The 18,954-nt window shown below is 45.7% G+C and overlaps 1 protein-coding gene across 4 annotated transcripts in view; it reads left to right on the plus strand.

Moving 5' to 3' along the window:
* Window positions 1-299: 299 nt before the first annotated feature.
* LOC134519970 (cystathionine beta-synthase-like protein) overlaps window positions 300-18,954 on the plus strand; it is a 30,391-nt gene continuing 11,736 nt past the window's right edge. For 2 of the 4 annotated variants that reach the window (XM_063344800.1, XM_063344825.1), the window contains exons 1-10: window positions 300-454; window positions 6,684-6,808; window positions 7,845-8,056; window positions 8,646-8,752; window positions 9,714-9,848; window positions 13,167-13,246; window positions 14,574-14,708; window positions 15,252-15,321; window positions 17,676-17,767; window positions 18,626-18,751. In XM_063344800.1, coding sequence (XP_063200870.1) covers window positions 6,767-6,808; window positions 7,845-8,056; window positions 8,646-8,752; window positions 9,714-9,848; window positions 13,167-13,246; window positions 14,574-14,708; window positions 15,252-15,321; window positions 17,676-17,767; window positions 18,626-18,751 — 999 coding nt within the window. In that variant the 5' untranslated portion in view covers window positions 300-454; window positions 6,684-6,766. Of the gene's footprint in view, window positions 507-6,683; window positions 6,809-7,844; window positions 8,057-8,645; window positions 8,753-9,713; window positions 9,849-13,166; window positions 13,247-14,573; window positions 14,709-15,251; window positions 15,322-17,675; window positions 17,768-18,625; window positions 18,752-18,954 lie in introns of all 4 variants that reach the window. The other 2 variants (XM_063344818.1, XM_063344809.1) reach the window with 2 other exon arrangements.

The following is an 18,954-nucleotide window of genomic DNA, read 5'->3' on the forward strand; positions in this document are numbered from 1 at the left end:
GCCCCCTCGGGCCCACGCCCCCGGCAGAGACCTCTCCTCGGGCTCCGCGGGGCCCCTTTGGGGAAACCCATCCGTTTTGCCCCTGGTTTTCCCTCCGAGCTCCGGCATCGCGCCGGCCACGCTGCTCTCCGCCCCGCCCGGGCCCGGGCCGGCCGCCAAGCGGCTGCAGGCGGCAGTGCCGTGTGGCCGCGCGCCGCCTCCCCATTGGCTGTCCCTGACTCGCCAACTCCCCCGTGGCGGCCAATGGCCTCGCCCGCTCCCGCTCCCTCCCCTCGGGGGGGCGGGGCCGACGGGCGGGGCGGGGCCAAGGGGCTCGCGGGCTCTTTTTAACCCCAGGCCGGGGCTGGTCCCTTTCCCGCCTCCGCCTCCTCCTCCTCCGCCTCCTCCTCCTCCTCCTCGCCGGTGTGCCGCGCTGCAGCGCGGGTGGGCGGCGTCGGCGTCCTGAGGAGCTCGCGTGAGTAAGGTGGCGGCTGCATCCCCTTCGCCGCCCGTTGCATCATCCGCGGGTGCGGGGGGAGAGCTGCGGGGGGAGAGCTGCGGGTGTCCGCATCGCCTCAGCAGGGGCGGCCGTTAAACGGTCACCGTGGCGTGGCGTGGCGGTTTCCCCTCGCTGCGGGGAAGGATGTCGGGCTGCGGGCTGGTGGGTGGATGCGGTTGTACTACATGGGTGGGCTTTTATTTTGTGATTAAGAAATGGGAATGGGGGGTTTCAGACCTGTTGCGGCCAAGCGGAGCCCTGGAGCTGGCCTGCCGGCGGGGAGGAGGGCAGCGCCGGCTTCGGGAGGGTGCCTGTGGCCTTCCCGCTCCTCCGGGCGGGAAGCCGAGGGAGGAAAGGCCGGCTCCCTGCTTCTTACACAGGCTCGCAGGATGATATTGTGCCTTTTGTTGTTCTCTCTGGGTTTGGCACCAGCTCTTTGGCTGTTCTTGGCCGTTCATCCATTGTTCTCGTAGGTACCGTGGCGGTCTCTTGCCAGTGTTTTTTGCCTAATGCACTGGACTAAGAAGATTTTTCTATTGCACTTTATTGTATGCGTTGCCCTTCCCCTATTAGAAAGGGCCTGATATTGCCCGAGACCTGTGAGACCTACTTCAATAGCAATATTAGTAATGCTGGTAGCATATTACTGAACTAGACATTACTTGAAAGACAAGCAGTTCCTCTCCTTTTCCTGTTTGAGTATCTAGTCTTCTGTATATCTTTTTTTTTTTTTTTTTTTTAAATCCTAAAGCCTTTGACTGTGGAGATTTTGGAGCGTTGGGCCCTGTTCCAGCAAAGTTACTCAGAGTGTTTACCCTTTAAACGAGTCTGTTTGCTGAGTTGAGGCACAAGAGCTCTGTGTTCTGTAAAACTTGTGCTGCAGCAAGGAGGGAAAACTCAGAGTATGGAGATAAGTGAAATCTGGGGATTTTGTGTCAGAGGAGGAAAAGTATTTCCTGTGAAACTACGACCTGCTCAGAAATTGGTATTTCTTAGCAGGGGAATGGCTGTAGTGAGATTGCTACTGATGATCTCCGTTTAGGTGCTAGGTTAAGTCCAATACTTGGGGCGTTTGGGCAGGTTATCCTTTTTTGATATTAGTTGGTGGCTCTTTAATATCCTATCATGACCCTTCTGTGTGTGAGTTAACTAGCCTGCTTTCCTGAAGCCAAAGCAGTACTTCTAAAAACTGTGGTTGGTAGCAAGGGTCATGGGGGCCCCGTGTCCTGGAGCATGCATGCTGGCTGAGGTATGTCGCTTAGCTGGCACCGGCAGCATAGCAGCCTCCCAGTATGGCTCAGATGCACTGGCCTCTGGCTATTGGCAGGTGCCTGCTGTCTGCATGTGAGACACACAGGAGCTAGGCAGGCAGCAGGGTGCACCCTGCTCATGGTTGGACTGTGGATACCTGCCAAAAGCTCTACAGATGTAGCCAGAGTGGGCGGCAGCTGATCATTCCCACAAAACATGCATCAGCTAAAAAGCTGGCTTCCTGCCCAGGCACTGGTGACCAGTGTTTCTTTGCCAGCCTTTCTCAGACGTCCCTGGGCTAACAAAAGATGTGATGCCTCGTAATGCTGGGGAAGGGGAGCTGTGCTTCTACCTGTTTTATAGACTGGATAGAAACTGAGAGCAGAACTCCAGCTCCTTCTTTTTGTCATGCTGAGCACCCTGCGTAATCTCTGTGCTTCTGTTAACCGTGCCTGTAATGCTTTCCTCCATGTACTTGGTGAGCTTAACAGATCAAGAGTAATGTTGGTCCATCTTTGTGTGAAAGGGAACTAGAAGCAGGGAAAGTAATAATGAAATTTTCTGACTGCAACAGACAAAAATGCAGATAAAGACATCCTCCAGTCTTTTTTCTAATGCTGTTGTGCTCCTCGAAGACTTCAGTCTTCATTCAGAAAACTTATCAGGCGAGCCTGGACAGGGTTGGGCTGAATTCAGGAAATGGAGATGTCAGAGGACACCTGAGTTACAGCTGCGTGCACAGCTTCCCTTCTGTGGGGAGAAGGCAGGCTGAACACTTTAATGTTTTTACAGGCTCATCTGTAGCATAACAATTGCCTTAACGGTTGCCTTAACTTGCTTTGCTGTTGAAGTTTTAACATCTTTGCAGTGTTACCGAGGCATTAAAGAACTACTCATTTCATATGAGGAGGCTTCCAAGTATGCCAGCACAGCCTTGAAAGGAAGAGTGGTCATTGAGAGGACACATGTGTGATCATCTGCTCTGGCAAGGAAAATAGATAAGATTCAATTCTCAAAGTATTTCTTCCCAGAGCCACAGTGTTGTTAATTCATACCCCAGTTACTTCGTGTCACTTAATATCTCCTGACACAGAAGCGATGGCTGCCCACTACTGAGGAAGTAGCAGGGAGGAGCTGGGGGGAAATATGAAAAAAAAAAATAAAAAAAACACAAAAAAACAAACCAACAAAAAACCAGATGCAGATGCATCACTTACAGCTGTGGTGTTTCTGAACACCATTGAAAGGCTGGATGGGTACTGCTACATCTTTAAACCTGTAAAGATCTTAAAGCTCTCTTAAGACCCTGCGATACTCAGAGTGAGCAGAACTGGTTTGTAGTGGTTTACTTGTTCACGAAGTAAAGTACTTGCTTAATGTCAAAGTTTCCCGTTCTCAGGCCGCAGCATAATGAAATCCCATATCTCATCTCCTGCTGACTAGTTAGCCCTTGGGGCATCTCTCTCTGATCCACCTCTTACACCTGCCTTTTAGACAGCTTTGTTTCTGCTTCAGACAAGACTCGAGTTAATTAGGTTCTGGCATACATGGTACTCTTTAACTGCCTGCATTAGTGCTGACATCATATACTGTAAACAGCCTTAGAAAGTATAGCTCCTAACATATCTATGAAATGAGCTCAGCTTAGTATGGCTGGGGATTAATTTCACTTGGTGACCTTCAGTCCTGTTCTGTAGGAGTTGAGAAATAGTTTAGGTCTTTAAGGTCCCATGGAGATGGATCCAGAGGTGTGAGCCTTGCCCATGAGGCTTTCTGGATTTCATACTTCTGCCTATCCCCCAGTCCCCTTCGTGACTTAGGTATAAGTGACTTTGTAAATTGTCTTTCTGATTTTTCTGCCTCATGCCCTCTGCAGATATAATGGCAGAAGTTAGTCAGACTTGTCTAGTTAGACTCGGCCCACACCCCTAGCTAGTTATGGGAGTGTTCCCTTTTACAGCAAATTTAAATTCAGGCTGACAGAACTTCTGTCATGAAGATGAGCAACTCTTCCTGCAGCTTATGTCCCTCAGACTCTTCTAAGCAGCCATCAATTGCAGCTGGAGCAGCAGTCACCATTCTCCTGTCCTGTCTCCCCAGTCTACATTCCCAGAAGAAAGACTGAGAAGAGGGTCAGGCTAGTGAAGAAGTTGCTGTCGTCCTCTGTTTTGTCAATTTCTGCTCACCCCCTTTCCTAGGTCCCCTGTGCCCCCCAAAGATCTTCCTCAGTAGGAAGCATCAGCTTCCCATGGCCCAATTTGGGCCTGTAGGCAGGATCATGGGTCTTGAGAGGAATTTGGGTGTCCTAGGCTGACCACCTCTTCCCCCTGTTTTGCTGAAGTTGCATCATCTAGCGTTGTAAGCACCGGTTGCATGCTCTGGGTGGTGTTCAGGGAGTTCATCAGTAGCACTGAAGGAGCTTGAAGATCTGAGATCTTCCTGTTGGTACTGAACATGACAAGTCACTCTTGGGCTCTTGACTTGTTTCTTAGGTAGAACAGTAAGCCATCACAGATGCCTTTATCTGTCTCTGCTGAGTGCTGCAGTAATAATTCCCCGTGGAGAACAACCAACTCTGTCCTAGAATTTTGTCCTTCTTCAAAACCCTAAGATGTTAGGTTGAACATAGCTAAGACTGATTCTCTACTAGCATGATTAGAATTTGACTTTGTAAAGGTATATATGCATACTTATCTACTTTGGCCTGGGTGAGTGTGGGGTTATTTAAAATAATGCCTAATAAAATGTTTTGAAGGGATTTACTGAAGAGGATCTTGTGTTCCTTTCAATGAATGATGTTACTTAAGGTTAGTATTTGGTGACAGAGTTTTTGTTGGCAGTGCTTGTGGTTAGCTTTTTCTCTCTATCCTCGCTTTTGTTCAGAGTTCTGGACCCATTATTGAAGCTTTGATGAAACATCAGAGTTTTGCCGTTCTAAACGTATGAGAGAATCTCACAGCTTAGTTGAAGGTGATAAATATAGCTTTTCCTCCATTTCTGCTGTTCCTAATTCAAGAGGTGATGGGTGATGCTGTTAGTGGATTGTGGATTTTTTTTTTTTGCCTTACAATAGGGGAAATGAGATGGTATTGTCTTTCCCAAATTGGAGGGAATCCTCCAAAAGGCAGCTTTTGAAGAGCACCATGTTAATTTCTTTCTTTCCTTCCTTCAATAGAGAGAACAAATACTTATTTTTTGAAACCTCTGAAACTTTTCCTGCAACAAATTTCTCTCCCTTTCTCTGCAATTTTGGACCCTCTTGAACAACACTGAGGACTGGTGATTTAAAGCTTTTAAAGGTTTTGCCCTCCTATTTTATCAGAACCTAGAAGATGAACAAAACCTGCTGTTTCCTGTCTATAACCTGTTGCTGCTTTCTTTCTGAATGTTGAAATGGTTTGATCCTTTGGCAGCAAGGTACCCTTATTAGATGGACTTTATAAATATTGTCAGTGCTACCTGTGAGCAGAGGCAGTCAGTGTCAATGTCCAGTATCGCACGCCAGCTGTCTAAAGGAGCACGTGAATGTGACTCATAGAAAGACTTGAAACTTCTTCAGTGGTTTTTCTTTGTTTAAAAAAAAATGCTGATATTCTGAACCGTGAACCGGGCACCTTCTAGAAATAGAAATGAAGGCTGGGTTTCATTCTGGAACTAAACTAATTTCTGGTAACAAAGACTGGTTGATGTTATTTAGATTATGTGTATTTATGGGATATAGCTTTCTTGGACTGGTGTCTCTCAGTCTAGCCCTGGTCAGTAGCCTATGACAGGCTGTAGTCCATCTTGGCTCTTGGGCATGTAGTAACCTAAATAAAGGAGAATCATATCATTTTGGTACCATGGAAGACTTTATATGCAAAAGGAGAATTATTTCAAGCCTTAATCTGGAAAGTTGGTGCTTTTGGAGGCTTTTTTTTCCTAAAGAAGGGCAGTTTAAATGCCTTCGGCATGCAATAAATGAATTGGTGTGTGCATAAGGCAGTCGTGGTTAGTGGTGCATGTTAACTTGCGGGATCAAATGCTAAAGTTCACTGATCCTGTGGTTCAGCTTTTTTTCCAGTGTTTTACCAGACCATCAACTCTGATCTAAGCTGTGTCTGTTTTGTGCGTGTTTGTCAGAAGAAGGAGGATGAGGCCAAGGACCCTTTCCAGGCCTAGCACAATTCAGTAATGGAAAGAGCTTGAATCTTGCTGCTAAACGGTGATGAGAAAAACAAATACTAGGAAAAAAACCCCACACTGTCCAAGACTTCAGCCAGATTTTTGCCTTCAATGGAAAGGAAACAGGCAGGCTCTATGAACAACTAGCTGGAGTAGGAGAAATGAACTTACTGCTTCTATTTTATATTTACTAATTTCTAAAACAAAAAGCCTGCTAGAAGGCTTCCTTGTGGTTGAAGTGTTTACTGTGTGTGTTATATCCAGCATCACTACAATTGTGCATGCAATACTGATTCAGTTGAGGTAGGAACTTGTGAGGTTTAAGGTCTCCCCAAAGGCAGAGAGGCCTCTACAAGTGTTCCTATATGAAGTCTTTTCCTAAGTTGTGTAGAGGGTCTTTTGGTGATGGCCCCATGAAGCCCTTTCACCCTCGGTGTCCCTACAGGTATATATCCTGCAAACTGGAGTATTTTCTATTACTTTGTGTGGCTTTCAAGCTTATGGAGTTGCAGGCAGTCCAATAGAGATATTTTCTGCTTCCTTTACTGGATCTGAGCTGTGGAAGGCAGGGCAGGGGAAAAATCAGGTAATGCGAGAAGAACAGGGTCAGGAGACCCTTCACTGGTCTTGTGCAGTACCTCTGCCGCGTGATCATTTTTGTTTATCCTGTTTACACAAGACATTGTCACTTCGTTTTGCAGCTTCTATTTTTCCCTATGAAAGTGGGATGTTTGTCTTGCCCCTGCAAGAGGCTCTTTCCTGATTTTTATTTTTTTTTAATGATCTGCAGCTTTGAAGAAGATTCCAGTCTTGTGACCCACAGTACTTGATCTTCTGAGGAAAGTCCGATCTACTGTGCCGTCACCAAAGAACATGGAGAAGTTGATGTCAGAAAGGCCTGTTTCTGTGTCTAAGGTACTCATTGGTCTTTGGGGAATACTGCTTGCCTGCCTTTCTGTCACCAGAATTTGGGAAAGCCCTATGTGTTTTTGGAGGGAGTTCTAGGTTTTTTTTTTTCTGGAATGCTATGGAAGTAGGTGCTACTGAAACCAGTGGCCTTTCTGGAAGAGTTCTCCTTCATGACTACAAGTAGCAATTCAGAGTCTCTTGGCACCACGTAGTCTTACCCTGTTTCTCTCTGCTTGGAATGGGGAGGTTTTATTTCAGAGAGCTGTTTTTTTCGTGTGGGAGGGGTGTCTCCCATGAAGTTAGTCCTGTTTTCTTGATATTTATGGATGGTAGTTACAGTAAGCACATGCTTCAGTGTGTTTAAGTTCCCTTCATGTAGGACACTGCATTGAGCTTTTGCACTCAGCATTGCAGTGCAAGATTCTCATTTTGGAGATAAGGATTTGGCAAATCAAAATTCCGCTGAAATGCTTTCCCATCTTCACAGTGGGAAGTGAAGTTCGTTGTGACCTTTTTCACATAAGGGAAAAACAAGGCGGACATTTGAGGATGGGATTTGTCTGAGACATACTATGCTCTCTCCCCGAACACCTGAGTCTTAGGTACAGTGATAGGATCTCTTGTAGTCAGTGGTAGAACCTGTTCTTGGGTGTTAAAGGCTAACTGTTGCCATTGCTCTCTTTGGCTTATAGGCAATACTGCTGTCTTGAAAATTGCCACCAGGGTAGTTTCTGTTGAGCTTCCCTCAGAAGAACTGTGTGCTGAACCACTAGACTGGAAATAGATACATTAGTGAAGGGACAGAGACAAGAATAATGACTCCTTATGAGTAACATGATTTTTAGCTATTTTAGGAAGGATGGTGATGTGAGTGTGAATGGGTGGTTTTCCATGGTGCAGAACTTGAGTAACTTTGATAGTCTCAAAAGATGCACTAACTTTGTTACAGCAAGGCATACAAATCACACTCTCTCTTCCCCCCTCGCTTCTTTTCTTTGTTTGTTTGTTTGGTTTTTTTTCTTTTCTGTCCCCCTCCCCCAAGGATGAAATGCCTAGACGTCCTCCCCACCAGAAGCCAGATATGAACTCATGCCCTCATGCACCTGGCAAATATTTCCTCCCTGGTGGGATGGACAATGAGAACTGCAAGTCTAATGACAAGGAAAGGGAGTGGATCCGCCCTGATACACCTAGCAAATGCACATGGAAGCTTGGGAAACCCATCTCTGCCTCCCCCCATCGTCATACCACTCTGTAAGTATTACTTATATTTGCTGATTTTCAGTACAGCGCTAATCCAGGTCCCCTCAGAGCCACGTGGACTTAACAAAAGATGACTGACTTAAATTGATGCTGTTTAGCATGTGGATACACTGGTGCTTCTTAATTTCCACATATAAGCAAAGCTAAGAACCCAGATTAAGGGACCTTGCACCAAAGATGTGAAACTACATGAACTGGAACTAACTTATTTTAAGTAACCTGGCAAGCAGTTCCCTGACTAGATGAAAGATTGCACTGTTAATGCTTTTTGCTTATAAAATAGCTGACTGTCAGCACTGCTAAACTACTTCATGCCAGGAGGAAGTGCAGAGCACTTCATTCTTGCCTCAGCACTTGGCTTGATGTCTGATTAATCCTTGTTTTGGTCAAGGACTTGATGTTTTGTGAATTTATACCCAATGGACATTCTTTTAAACTAAAATATCTAAAATAACTAGCCTGGTAAAGGTGGGGGAGAAAGCTGGTTGAATAAAAAGCACTGGAAATGCTGTGTTGCTTTTGTGTGATCTGCCTGTGGCCCCCTCTGTGAATACGCTGACTTTTTTTGTATGTGTACCAGGCCAGAGCCTCTGAAAATCTTGCCAAGCATCCTCGATAAAGTTGGCGATACACCCTTGGTGCGAATCAACAAGATTGGGAAGCAGTATGGGCTCAAGTGTGAACTCTGTGAGTACTTCTGCAAGCAGAAAATCAAAATAAGAAACACTGTTTCAGAAACTTGGGTAGTCCTGGTTAGCAATGGGTCCACTGGAGTCCCACCTGGGCACAGGAGGAGTGCAGGTACCCTACAGAACACGGTGAGAAAAATTCCTCTTTTTCTGTGGCAGTTTTTCAGATTTTTAGGATATGGTCATCTAAAACATCTTTCAATTTGTACTTCATGAGGGCATTCCCTGTAACTTTTCCATTTTTGTAGAAAAAGTAAAACTTTTTCCATAGAAAATAACTTTTAAATTTTAAAAATGTTTTATGAAGTTTTTGACTACTTCATCAGTGTGTGTACAAATGCAGATCTGCAGTCACCACTAAAGATCATGGAAAATGATGAAAGGGATGAAACTTTCAGCGAATGTTTTTGTTTGTTTTTTAAATCCAGCAATCGTGGAGATATCTGGAGGCTCTGATCAGACTCCTGAAAGGTGGTGCTTAACACCATTGAAGGGATTAGTGCTGTGAGTACTGAAGTGAAAGTGTAGACTAAACAAGGGGAGAAACTTCCAGTTTGATCAGAAAGTCTTTGGCTGGAGAATGTAGCAGGGAAAAGAGGCAAGGCATGTTGGTAGAGTTCTGTTTCCCCCATGCTATAGCAGTGGAAGAGCCCTGGGGCTTTTCATCCTAATGCCTGGGCTGTAATAAAGAGGAAAGATGAAAGGAGAGGTCATCTTTTGAGACTGACAGAGTGTGGGTTCCTGGCTTCTGGGGCCAGCATCAAGTACCAAACTTGCTTTGTTGTTGTGACTCTTAACGTTGGAGATGCTGTGAACTGAATCCCCCATCTCTGATGTAAAGTAGGGAGGTCAATTGGGCAGACATGTTAAGAGTTGGTCTTGCAGATACGTTTGGGATCAGCAGCCTGTTTAACAAATGACTGCTGTTTAAGAACTCTGCTTTGTTTCTTTTTTTCCAGTGGCAAAATGCGAGTTCTTCAATGCTGGAGGCAGTGTGAAGGACCGAATCAGCCTGAGGATGGTGGAGGATGCTGAAAAAGCTGGGATCTTGAAGCCTGGGGACACTATCATAGAGCCAACCTCTGGAAACACAGGTAGGGGATGGAGAGACCCTGGTAAAGTGTGTGAGGAAAATGCTGTGGTGCTTTTCCTGGAAGAGGCAGACTTGAGTTTGGTGCATGGAGGCTGCCTATGCAAGGAAGAAAAGGGATCCCTTCCTGCTTGTATGGTGTAGGGAGCAATGCCTCTTCCATCTCACACGAGGAGCAATTCTGCAGTGCCTATGCTGAGCAGAACAGCTGGAAAGGAGGTCTGCTAAATTTGCAGAGGCCTTTTGCTTTAAAAGAAAATAAGTGTTAGGCCATATTCACCAGGGTCTTCAGGTCCTATTCAGGAATTAAAGTCTGACTGAAATTATTGAGGGGAAAAAAAGCACCAAAAGACTGGTGTGAATCTGGATCTTCCCATTCTATTTGGGAAGTCCTATGGTCCCTTTGTCAGGTGAGGTGGGCCTGGTTTGAGAAACGGCCTTTCCCATGTTGGTGCAGTTGAGATGGGAGATGAGCTGCATCCCCACAGCACTGTCTGCTGGCATACCTCTTGCACACCTAGATTTTTCAACAGATTCCACTTGGGTCAGCATCTCCTCCTTGGAGGGCAGGGGGAAGGAACAGTCCCGCTAATTAGGGGCCAGGGCAGAGCATCTGATGATCCAAGCAGCCTGGAGTTAACTCAGGGTTCCTGTGTCATGGCTGTTGTACTTCTGTTAAGCTGATCTGTTGGTGGAGAGTAAACATACCTGGAATGCTCTCCCTTAAGCTAGTTCAATATAAAATATGCTGCTGCTATTAGGAGGATCCTGAGCTGAGCTACAAGCTACTCTCCTGCCTGATTTGTTCTGGAGAGGTGTCTTGTCCTGTTCTTAAACTGTTTCCTGGGCATCCACTGTTGCCTTATGATAGACACAGGCCAGGCAAATCTTTTGTTCTCTTGATCCGCTTCAGCTTTTGTTAGTGGAGGGACTGGGATGATGAGCTGATCTGTGACCAGTTCTCCTGCCTTCAGCAGAGAACTGTGAAGTCGTATCTGTTGCTGTTTGATCAGGAGCTGATCTGTGACCAGTTCTCCTGCCTTCAGCAGAGAACTGTGAAGTCGTATCTGTTGCTGTTTGATCAGCAGCTGCTCTGTGGGGGGTGCAGTGCAACTGGAGCCCTTGTGACTAACACCTCTTGCCTGAACAATAGCATGTAGTGGAAAATCTCCATATTCCTTTCCTCCAGCATCTGAGGTCAAATTATGACATCCTGCTTTCTGGGTCAGTACCTGATAAATGGTTCTCCTTGCCACAGAATCCAAACAACAGAAGGCAGAACTGAAGGAGATACAGGACAGTTACTTCAGAAAGATGTCTCTTTTCATGTAAAAGCAAAGGCTGGGGCAGATGGTAACCTGAGAGAATTGGCTTTTTCTCTAGGCTACTGTTCAGAGCTACTGAGTATATTAAATGTGAGAGCTAATATGTTACATTTTTGTCATCTCTGCATCCCACTTTTTCCTCAGCCAAAGTCCTGTTCTGATGTTTGCTGCATTTCCAGGTCACTAGCAGAATGTACAAAGTGTTAGAGTTCAGGTCTTAAAGTGCTTTCTTCATCACAGACCATAAGGGAGAGTGCTGGATGGCTTCTCTTCAGGCTTTGGCCTTAGCGAGGCAGTGAGGCCTCTGCTTTTTTTTAATTGGGCATCCATATTTGACTATAATAGACTGGCAAAAGTTTCCCCCCCACGCCTGAAATATTTAACTTGTCTTACAGGAACAGTTAAAAATTTTTTTTTCACCCCTACACAATCCAGCACCATGTAGAAACAGTGCCAGCTTTGAACAAGCAAGTCTCTGTGTAGGGTAAACTGCCTGGGAGGCGTTCTCGTGGGCATGTGTTGGTACTTTGCCTTGTACCCAAAACAGCAGGGGAGGTGCCGTGCAGCCCGACCTCAGACACATATCAACTAACTTGATCTGTTTAGCTTATGCAGCAGAGAGGTGATCTGATAACAAGCTTCTCTTCTACAGGGGAAGCACTCTGAACTTAGCTTTTCAGGTAGGCAGACAATAACAAGCTGGAAGGCAGAAATCAGGCTGGAGGTACAGATTTTTAAAGTAGAAATGAGGTGTCTGTCTCTAACAGTCAAGGTACTTCACTGTGGTAGCAAGTTGACATAATGCATTAGAACCTCAATCACAAAGAGTGTTTAATCATAGAATCATGGAATACCAGATGGGAAGGGACCTCAAGGATCATCTGGTTCAACCTCTCTTGGCAAAAGTACAGTCTAGAGAAATGGACTGTTCTCATTGTGAAAAAATTGCCTCTTGTGTTCAATCGGAATCTCCCCAGGAGTATCTTGTACCCTTACCCCTTGTCTCTTCCATGTGACCCCTTGTAAAAAGGGAGTCTCCATCCCTTTTTACTCCATCCCACCTCTATCTTCTTTGTAGCCACCTTTTAAATACTGGATCATGGTGATAAGGTTTCCCCTTAGCCGCCTTTTCTCAAGGCTGAACAAACCCAATGCTCTCAGCCTTTCCTCATATGGCAGGCTTCCCAGTTCTTTGATCTTCTTTATGGCCCTTCTCTGGGCCCTCTCCAGCCTGTCCACATTTTTTTTTTTTGTTTTGTATAGTGGGGACCAAACCTGAATGCAGTATTCCAGGTGTGGCCTGACAAGCACTGAGTAGAGTGGGATAATGACTTCTTTACCTCTGGTGGTGATGCCCTTGTTGATGCAGCCTAGCATCCTGTTGGCTTGCTTTGCCACCGCAGCACACTGTTCACTTGTATTGGGCTATTTGTCCACCAGGATCCCCAGGTCCCTTTCCACAGAGTTGCTCCCCAGCCAGGTAGATCCTAGTCTGTGCTCCGCTCCTGGATTATGTTTTCAAACAGGTAGTCATGTCTTTTAGAAAGGACTTGATTTTGGCACACTGTAAACTAGGGATTTAATGCAGAAGTGAGTCAATAGAGGCTCTAATGCTCTTCTGACAGTATCAAAACAATTGCTCTAGTCTTCTTTAGCATAAAGCTCATTCTTTTCCCAAATTACTTCTGTAAAAATGAAGTGGGTGAGAGAGGAAAAATGTGACGTGCATGTGGTAAAACTAGCAGTTCGCACATGTCAAGTTTTACCACCCTTGGCTAAACTTTCTGTTGGCTGTGATCCTCAAAGTACTAGCAGCATCTGTATATCCAGTTCTCCCCGGTAGTCAGAAACATCCCCTTTGCCACCCCTCTAGAGACACTGTACTCAAGCCTCTGGTGAAAATCTGATTAAAGCCAGGGCATGCCAAAGCTAGCATTGTGGGTTTTGTTCTTTGTTGCTCCTCACTGTATGCTCTACATGTCTTTGCTTGCTTCCAGGAATTGGGCTGGCCTTGGCTGCAGCAGTTAAGGGCTACCGCTGTATCATTGTGATGCCAGAGAAAATGAGCATGGAGAAGGTCAGATCTGCTTTTATTTTCAATAACTTAAAAGTAAGCATGTTCTCACTTGTAGAGTTCCTGGTGCAGATGGGTGCTGTGGCTTTAGCAACAAAGGTGAAGCCTCTTTGTCTTGAAGTCATTGGCCAGGCAGAACTCTGCTGAGGGACTGTTGCCCAGTGCCCAGAGAAATCCAGGCTGGCCAACTATGGACAGAAAATGTCTTTAAGACCTGTCCCCACAGCACTTTTACTTGGAAAACTGTCATTACTGTCAAGGGAACTTGACACATATCTAGCACACTGAAGAGACTACCTGTCCCTGGGTTAGCTGTCCCTCACTGAGCAAAGAGTAGGAAGGAAGGCAGTGCTGAAGCTTTGGATATTTTTCTGCTCTGCACTGGGCTGAGCAAGGCTGTGAGGAAGACCATTTACCTCCTAAAGTTACACTGGGGGGTACTGGCAAGCATCTGAGTTGTGTCACCACAACAACAAAGGGGAAGGAAAAGCCATCTGGGTAATGTCCATTTACCTTCTCTGTGGAAAGCACAAAACATCTAGCTCTAGAGCAAGCTCTGTCCTGTGGTGCTGCACCTGCAGCTGAAACAAGAGAAGAGAGTAGAGAAGGGATCCCCTCTGTTTCACACTTGAGGCAGCAAACTGCTGTCAGCAAAACCACTTATCTCAGTTCAAACACTTCCAGTGTTCCAATTGAAAGGCAGTGGCACAGAGGAGAACAACATCCCCTGAAGGGCTACACTCATTGCTTGCTCTTAACGTGCTCTGGAGGGAGAGGTACCACATGATCATTGCCATGTGCCACACAGCACCAAAGGCCTCCCTCCCCTCTAAAGACAGGCTTTGCCTTAGCTCAGTGTCATAAACTTTCTTGCCCTTATAGCAGTTGAATGGTGCATAGGGCCCTGGAGGATCTCCTTTGCTGCCTGTGTCCGGAGGAGGAGGTAAATATATATAATTTGCACTTAAACATAAAATATTGGGCTATAGCACTGTTGGAGTGCAGAACATACGTGACTGGCATTGAGAAGAGATGATGTTTTGCTTGAATGAGGCTTTGCGATGTGTACTGACAGTCCCTACTGGCCTGAAGGCCTAGAATAGAAATATGAATTTGACATCTAGCTCACAAGTAAAGCTTAGTTAAGACCAAATGACATTAAGGATTTGTACCCGTGGCTCAGTGATGTGAGGCTGGGGTTTAGGAGAACTGTTAAGGAGGCTATTACAGACCAGGTAAAGGGGAAGATGTTTTCTTTACCCTGCATCTTGATGAAGTCTCTATGCTGGGAACGTGTTTTGGGTTTTGTGATCACCTTTATTTGCTACAGGTGGATGTCCTGAGAGCTCTGGGTGCTGAGATTGTGAGGACCCCAACTACTGCTAGATTTGATTCTCCGGAATCTCACGTGGGAGTAGCATGGAGACTGAAAAATGAAATCCCCAATGCACATATACTAGACCAGGTAAGAGCCAAAGTGTCAGAGATGCAGGTGTAGCTTGGGAGGAGACATTGCAGCCTTGCTCCTTAGTGTCCTTGGTTGACTGTTCAACAGCCTAGGTGTGTCTCTGGAGGAAAAATGTCGCAGGTCTGGGGCTGTAGTTGAGGCATCACCATGCTGTAGGGTAGCAAGCTTTTGTAGTCAATAGAGGGCAGCAACAAGCCTATTTTTGCAGAAACTGCGAAACATGGGTGGCTTTCCACTGACTTGCAGTCCTGCCTGGAAGAATAGGTACACGGGTAGTGTTGTACGACTGTCCCACAGACAGGACTGATCTTGGCATTGGAGGGTGCTGGCACCTTAGCACTACTCTTAAATTAGGTCCCTTAGGAAGGTTGCACCTTCCCTTGTGCATTCTGCCTAGGTCCAGATAACAAGCAAACCGACTGAAAAGAGTGTACGTAGCTGTTGTGGGGTTTGGAGAATGTCATGTTCTTGAAATGCCTCACAATGTGAATTTTGTTGTCTTTCTAGTCTGCTTAATGGTTCTTGTATGTTTCAATATAGTACCGTAATGCCAGCAACCCCCTGACGCACTATGACACCACAGCTGAAGAGATCCTGCAGCAGTGCGAAGGTATGTTTGATCTACTACTAATCACCTCTTCAGTGAATCCCTAGTATTCTCTTATTGTTAGGTACTTGGAGAATGGGACCCAAGGTGGTTGAGAAATGCATGGATTTTCACACAGCAAATCCCATACATATGCAGTGTGTCATTAGGGAATTAGTTCATTTCAGTAGTCATAATAATGATTTCTTTTTTTCCCCCCCCCCCATTAAAGGGGGGTGCTTGGGTTTTTTAGATTCCTCTGCCTGAGACCAGGTGGAGAAAGCAGTGATGCTTAATTATCTTTAAAAAAGCAACAAAAAAAGACATGGCTAGAGTGGTGTAAAAGAACAGCATCGCTTTCTCGGATCACAAATACAGAATCATAGAATCACAGAATCATTTAGGTTGGAAAAGACCTTTAAGATCATCAAGTCCAACTGCACACCTAACACTGCCAAGCCATGTCCCCAAGTGTCACATCTACATGTCTTTTAAATACCTCCAGGGATGGTGACTCAACCATTTCCCTGGACATCCTGTTCCAATGTTTCATAACCCTTTAGGTGAAGAAATTTTTCCTAATATCCAATCTAAACCTCCCCTGGCACAACTTGAGACTGTGTCATCTCATCCTACCTCTCGTTATTTGGGGAAAGAGACTGACCCCCACTTTGTAACAACCTCCTTTCAAGTAGTTGTAGAGAGCGATAAGGTCTCCCCTTGGCCTCCTTTTCTCCAGGTTAAACAACCCCAGCTCCCTCAGCCGCTTCTCATAAGACTTGTGCTCTAGACCCTTCATAAGCTTCGTTTCTCTTTTCTGGACACACTCCAGCACCTCAATATCTTTCTTGTAGTGAGGGGCCCAAAAGTGAACACGGCATTTGAGGTGTGACCTCACCATTGCTGAGTACAGAGGAACGATCACTTCCCTAGTCCTGCTGGCCACACTATTTCTGATACAAGCCAGGAGGGTGCTGTTGGCCTTCTTGGCCACCTGGGCACAGTGCTGGCTCATATTCAGGCAGCTGTCAACGAACATCCCCAGGTCTTATTCCACTGGGCAGCTTTCCAGATACTCTTCCCCAAGCCTGTAGCATTGCATGGGGTTGCTGTGACCCAAGTGCAGGACTCCGCACAGGTATTTTTACGTTCTCAGACCAAATACTCCATTACCCTGGAAGCTTCTTCACTTAGGAGTCCTCAGGAGTACAAACTTTCTGTGTTGCAGTTGCCACCAGAAAGACCTATTTGCTCGGCAGAGGTCGCTTTCATGTTAGTTGTAGGCAGCCAGGTTGGAGTACCAGAAGTGACTGAGCTGTGGCAGCAGAAAGCTTTAGCTGGGCTAACTCACCCAGTGGAGGAATTGGTTTGAGAGCTACTGGAGGCATTCAGTGTGGTGCTGCAGCCTACCACATAGGCATTTGACATACATAGGTGGTAAAGGAAGTCTTATAGGAGGCTACTTACCTGCCTTATAAAACAGTACAGTTTCTGATGGGGCCCTCTAATAAGAAACTCGGCTATTAAATTCCATCTCATTAAGGTGAGGACCACTTCTCCTCCCCACCCCCCAAAAAGCAACTCTAGTTGTTCAGAGGATTTGGCTTGTCCTTCTGTGAGAAACTTTCTTTAAGTTTGACTTAAAATGAGTATACTTTAACAAACTGACGGCCCACAAGCTGAGAGTCTAGATGAGTTCTAGCTTTAGGCTTCTTGGTTTTATTTACTTTTCCTCATAGGCCGATCACTGTTCAGTTATTACTGAGCTTATAGCCCTGCTTGGTAGGGTGTTATTCTTTTGATTGGCAAGCATTTGGTTTTGTGCGTGAATTGGTGCGTGTATTTTTTATTAACAAAGCTGCCATGTGGATGCACTATGGAAACTGTAGGGGGTGGCAGAAGAACAAACTATCATACCTGCACTCAGTCTAGGTGCCCATGACCAAACCAGTATTTTTCACGTGAAAATGAGAGAGTAGTTGTGTTAACAGTTCTCTCAGTGGGTACCTATCCCATGCTCTTGGCACTCGTTCAGTAAATTAATGTAATAGGCTGCTCATTCTAAATTAAAGAATGAGCTATCTACATCAGCAAATACAGTAACAGGAAAACATCAGGTGTTAGCTGTATGGGCCAAAGTACCACAAATTGGTGCCTTGCCAGGCTGCTGGATGGACGCTTCAAAACCACTGTTGCAGTAAATGGGGATTGAGCAAGGTGGTCTCAAGGGAGGTCTCATAACACAGCTCTTGGGCAAGATAGGGCTCTTTGCTTCACATTTTTGTTAGAGAAATTCTATACTTGGATTTAAGTGGGTTATTAATTCATCATTCTGGGGGAGATTTCACAACTGTCTTCTATCCCTCGCCTCTAAACAGGAAAAATAGACATGCTGGTGGCTACGGCTGGCACCGGAGGTACCATCACCGGCATCTCCAGAAAGCTAAAGGAAAAGTGTCCAGGTTGCAAAGTAAGTGGTAAGCCTAAAGAATTTCTCTTTAGTGGTGTGAATCTCAAATTGCTCCACTTGGCACGTCCCATTCTTTGCAAGCCTACCCTAGATCTCCTTGGGAACCTCTTGGATGTTCACAGTTAGAAGGTAGTTCTGAGCAGCAAAGAAAGGTTTTCAGACCCTCTTAAATCATCACGCTCTAGTCTCACTGGCTACCAGAGATCAAGTTTGGCTCAGCAGATGAAAACTGGCCCACAGATCCCTTCATGGGGTGTCTGAGAAACTTCTTTCTCTGGTGTGTACTGCAACCTTCTGTTTCCTCTCTGAATGTGCCTTCACTAACTTGTCTGGAGCTGCTGAGGTTTTACCAAGTGACACTTTCTCTGAACATGCCAGCCTGCGTGTCTACCTGTGTGCTGTGTTAAATCCTCACAGAAGTTGGTATTGTGTTTCAATCGTGAATATTTTCCTACATAGGCAGGGAGCAGTAAACAAAATAAAACTTCCCTGCTTACACTTGGCACGAAATATATTGGCTATGATGACATGTGAATGAGGACAATCTTGTCTTGGGGAAACCCTGTCCTCTGTTTAAGCCAAACAAAACCCATATAGAACAAGTGATGCCCCTCAGTGTCCACGGCCTCAGGAGACAGGATGGGTTGCCAAGGGGCCAGAAGCAGCAAAACATTTTGCTCACAGGGGAGATGAGTGTTGCCAGGAAGAAATGAATAGGAGACTAGGTTGCTGTTAACTTGGCTGTGTGTGCAGCCAGCATGACACCAACAGCTGTAATGAAGCCAGTGCTCATGAGTAAATAGCTGTGTTCTCAAAAGCAGTGTGTCATGGTATCCAAAGTGGAAACTGCTTCTCCAGATTATAGGTGTTGATCCTGAAGGCTCCATCCTTGCTACACCAGAAGAACTGAATAAGACTGACAAGACAATGTATGAAGTGGAAGGAATTGGATATGATTTTGTCCCCACAGTGTTGGATAGATCTGTAAGTCATGCTTCTTATTTTACTGCCCTTTGCCCTCTGTTGTGTTGCAGAAGTAAGGTGAAAGGTGGAGGAAAAACTTGTGGAAGTATTTCTTCGAGCTGAAAGGGGAGGGCTAGCAGTCAGAACTATTCCTGTTCTTTCTGTCAGCAAAAGTCCTTGGGAGTCTTTTGCACTGGCCGCATTTTTTTTTTTTACAACGCTAG

Source organism: Chroicocephalus ridibundus, chromosome 1, assembly GCF_963924245.1.
Source record: "Chroicocephalus ridibundus chromosome 1, bChrRid1.1, whole genome shotgun sequence".
Taxonomy (NCBI): domain Eukaryota; kingdom Metazoa; phylum Chordata; class Aves; order Charadriiformes; family Laridae; genus Chroicocephalus; species Chroicocephalus ridibundus.